The sequence below is a fragment of the Chiloscyllium plagiosum genome, chromosome 39 (genome assembly GCF_004010195.1).
Source record: "Chiloscyllium plagiosum isolate BGI_BamShark_2017 chromosome 39, ASM401019v2, whole genome shotgun sequence".
Lineage (NCBI taxonomy): Eukaryota > Metazoa > Chordata > Chondrichthyes > Orectolobiformes > Hemiscylliidae > Chiloscyllium > Chiloscyllium plagiosum.
This window is the reverse complement of record NC_057748.1, coordinates 19270389-19273828: the sequence shown is the minus strand read 5'-3', so window position 1 is coordinate 19273828 and position 3440 is coordinate 19270389. Positions and strand designations below refer to the sequence as shown.

General features: G+C 43.8%; 1 protein-coding gene across 1 annotated transcript; it reads left to right on the top strand.

The window, feature by feature from the left end:
* The first annotated feature begins 542 nt into the window (after positions 1-542).
* LOC122542309 (histone H1.0-like) lies at positions 543-2805 on the top strand. Its single transcript, XM_043679924.1, has one exon. It carries the CDS (start codon positions 687-689, stop codon positions 1242-1244), a length of 558 nt encoding a protein of 185 aa, XP_043535859.1. The 5' UTR covers positions 543-686; the 3' UTR covers positions 1245-2805.
* Positions 2806-3440: the final 635 nt, after the last annotated feature.

Genomic DNA, 3440 nt, shown 5'->3' with positions numbered 1-3440 from the left:
TGGAAACTCGCGGAAAATTAATGGGGAAGAAAAGTGTCAGGAAACGTCACGGAGTCAATGGCGGAGCCGGCCACTTTTCTTGTGTTAGTTGCCGGAACATGGGGCTGGATTGCGGGCATAGTCGGTGCCCAAAGCCTCCCGGCTCCCCGCCGTGTCCCTAGTCCGGGCTCTCCCCCGGGTAGGAGGCCGGTCCCGGAGTGCCTCCGGCGTCCGGCTCCGCCGCTATACCGCCCCAACTCGCGATTTTCCTCGGCACCTGCCGCCTCCTGTCGCCGTCTAGGGGCTCTCACTCCTCTGTCCGGCTTCCCCGAGCTCTCCCCGCCGGCTTGCCACCGAGTCCGGGGTGCCGAGCTCCCCCCGGGCCGGTCCAGGCTAACCGCGGGCGCCTGGTAGGGCCCCGGGCTGGTGTTTTGTGCCGCTGAAGAAACACAGATGGCGGGCAAGGTTCGCCATTTCTCCGCGGCCCGGAGCTGCCAGCAGCTGGTGTTCTCACTCAGGTCCGCGCCGAGCTTATAAACACCCAGCCGGAGCTCAGAACAGGAGCTGCTACACACAAGGAAGGAGCTGAGTGTGTCAGGAGCACAGCTACTGCACACACATATACACAGATTTACACAGACTGGGGCTGCCAGCTGCCTCCTGTTCCCATCAAGGACTGAAAGAGGAAACTTCCAGGCTCACCAACCATGACCGAGAACTCCACCCCGGCTCCCCCCAAGGCCAAGCGTGCCAAGGCGGCCAAGAAGAGCATAGACCACCCCAAGTACACGGACATGATCATCACTGCCATCCAAGCACTGAACAGCCGCTCTGGTGTCTCCCGCCAAGCCATTGAGAAGTATATCTGCAATGAGTTCAAGGTGGGTGAGAACGCCAAAATACAGATCAAGCTGGCACTCAAGAAACTGGTGAATAGCAGTGTTGTCAAGCAGACCACGGGCTTAGGTGCCTCAGGCTCCTTCCGGTTAGTTAAAAGTGAGGAACCGAAGAAGGCAGTAAAGAAAATGGCCAAGGCACCAAAGAAGAGCCTCACTGGCCGCAAGGGATCAACGGCCCGCAAGCCAGCCAAGCCAGCAGCCAAGGCGAAGAAAGCAAAAGTGGATAAAAAGAAAGCCAAGACACCTAAGAAGAAGGCTACCACATCCAAAAAGCCCAAGAAGGCAAAACCAGCAAAAGCCAAAGCCAAGACCAAGGTGAAGAAAGCAAGTGGGCTAAAAGCGAAAGGGAGAAAAGCCAAGAAATGATTCTTATCACTAAATGTAAACATGGACTGCTTTTGGTTTTCAGTTTAATTCTTCAGAAACTTTGTGTACATACAGTTTAAGAAAAGATTTTTTTGAAATTTAATAAGGAGACTTTTTTATTTTGTTAGCAGCTCTTTCTGTCTTATGTTTAAAAAAAGATGGACTCAGTTATCATCTGTTCAATACAGTAACGTTGGGACTGTGGACAAGAAGTGTAATGTTGTACATTGCCGTGGTTAACCTTTGCTCTCGACCTATTCCATCTTGTGTTACTGCCCTGGTGAAGAGTGAGTGTGGGCAGGACGTGCGTGAGTGTGGGTAGGACGTGCATGAGTGTGGGTGTGTATTTACAGTGCTTCCACTCCCAAAGGAAGGGTGTAAATTCACAGACAACTGCTAAGCAAAGCCAGACTCAACTAATGGACAGCACATCTCATGTGCTGATTATTGCCGTCCATTGCATAGTTGAGCATTTATTTTCCAAATAATTTACTCAAGTGAATTTGTTTTCGACTTTTAAAGCAGGCTGGAACTATGCTGCTAGTTTCTGAATAACGTGAATGATATTACAGAAAAAAGTGCAGAGTCAATATTTTGAAAGCTTTCCTTCCCAAAAACAAAATTCCCTATCTAATGTTAAGAAATCATTGTGTCATTGACACAGACCCAGCATTGGTTCATGAAGCTGTGTAGTTACCCAGTCTTTGAGTAGGTAAAAGGGATCTTCCAAGATGCAGTTACCAGGGCACAACTACCCACTCACCACATTTATATTTGAAGAGACGGCTTAAGAGGAACATTCAGCAAAATGCAACAGCAGCCCATTTAATGACTGCTTGCAATGGCAAAACAATTTCAGACTGTCCCGATGTCCCAGCGCAGTAACTGTTTCCAAATACTTGTCTGTGTTTAAATAATTTTGAGCTTTGCTGGCCTGAAATGATATCTGGGGTGTTTTATAGAGACTTTTTGAGGTAGAGTAGTATTTGTGTTTATTTTGAGCTAGAAATTGCAAAACTTATGCAATTATGAAAGTGAAGGATAAAAAGAAACTAGAGAAAATTAGAACTAAACAGTACTCAGTTTAACTTGGCCAAAGAAAAATGGGAATTTCTGACTGAAAGGCACTCACTTATAATGTGGCTCCAACAATGAGATTTGTATGTGTTCTTTTCACAAAATCACTGTAATTTAATCATTAGGATATTCTCTCCATACAAGCAATTCATATTTATCATTAGTGATGTCTTGTTTGTTACATGGTTTACTTATTAGGACATTCCTTCTCGAACTATTGTATGCTGTTTCTTGTTAAACTCTGTTTTAAGTTTTTAAATACACAATTGTTTTAATTGACAAATAATTCTAACTTCATTTCTAATTGTTCGATGGCATGGTGTTTATTTTCTAGCTGAATCTATCTGAAGGCTGATTAATTCATAAACTATCATCCTGTCAGTGTAAGTGGTTGGCCACACGGACAATATTGTATTGTGTTGTTTACAGGGTGCCCTGCACCTTTGTGTGTTTATAATAAATAAAGCTACATCTTGATTTGGAAGAGAGTGCCTGTTACAAATCAATGTCTCCTACAGTGGGTGGAAACATGAGGGATATAAAGGGCTTGTGATCAAAAGAATCTAGTGAAGGGGTGGATTGTTATGTGGGGAGCTAGCATGGACTTGATGGGTTGAATGGATATGTTGTGCCAGAACAATTTTGTAAATTGCTGTTTCACAACTCCTAGTAAATGTAGAACCAGTACTGTGCCCACTTTGTGTACTGTTTCTCACCAAGAAAACGTAGGATGTGATGAAGCATGAGAGATGTCAGAGTGTACACCATGGACATTATAAATGAATGATACGTTTATTAAAAAATGTCATGAAGACTCAATTGTGCCAATGTTACACATAAACAAGTAATCATAATTTACAAACTGCAGATAATCATTGAAATAAAAAACTAAGATAATAAAAGGATTGCAACTACTTAAATATTTTGCATGATGCAGGTCTCTTTAATTTACAGAATTAAAATTAAAGTCTACAAACTGCATTTTGTACTAAAGTATACAGCTTATCTGTTGTCAATCTGAGTCTGTAGAATTCTCTCCTGCATAGAGCAATGGAGACTGGGTTATTGAATTCTTTCAGGGCTAGGGAAGGTTTTCAAAATTCAATGATAAATAGGCAT

Coding starts and splice junctions, on each gene's coding strand:
- LOC122542309 (XM_043679924.1), top strand. CDS start 687: ATGACCGAGAACTCCACCCCGGCTCCCCCCAAGGCCAAGCGTGCCAAG.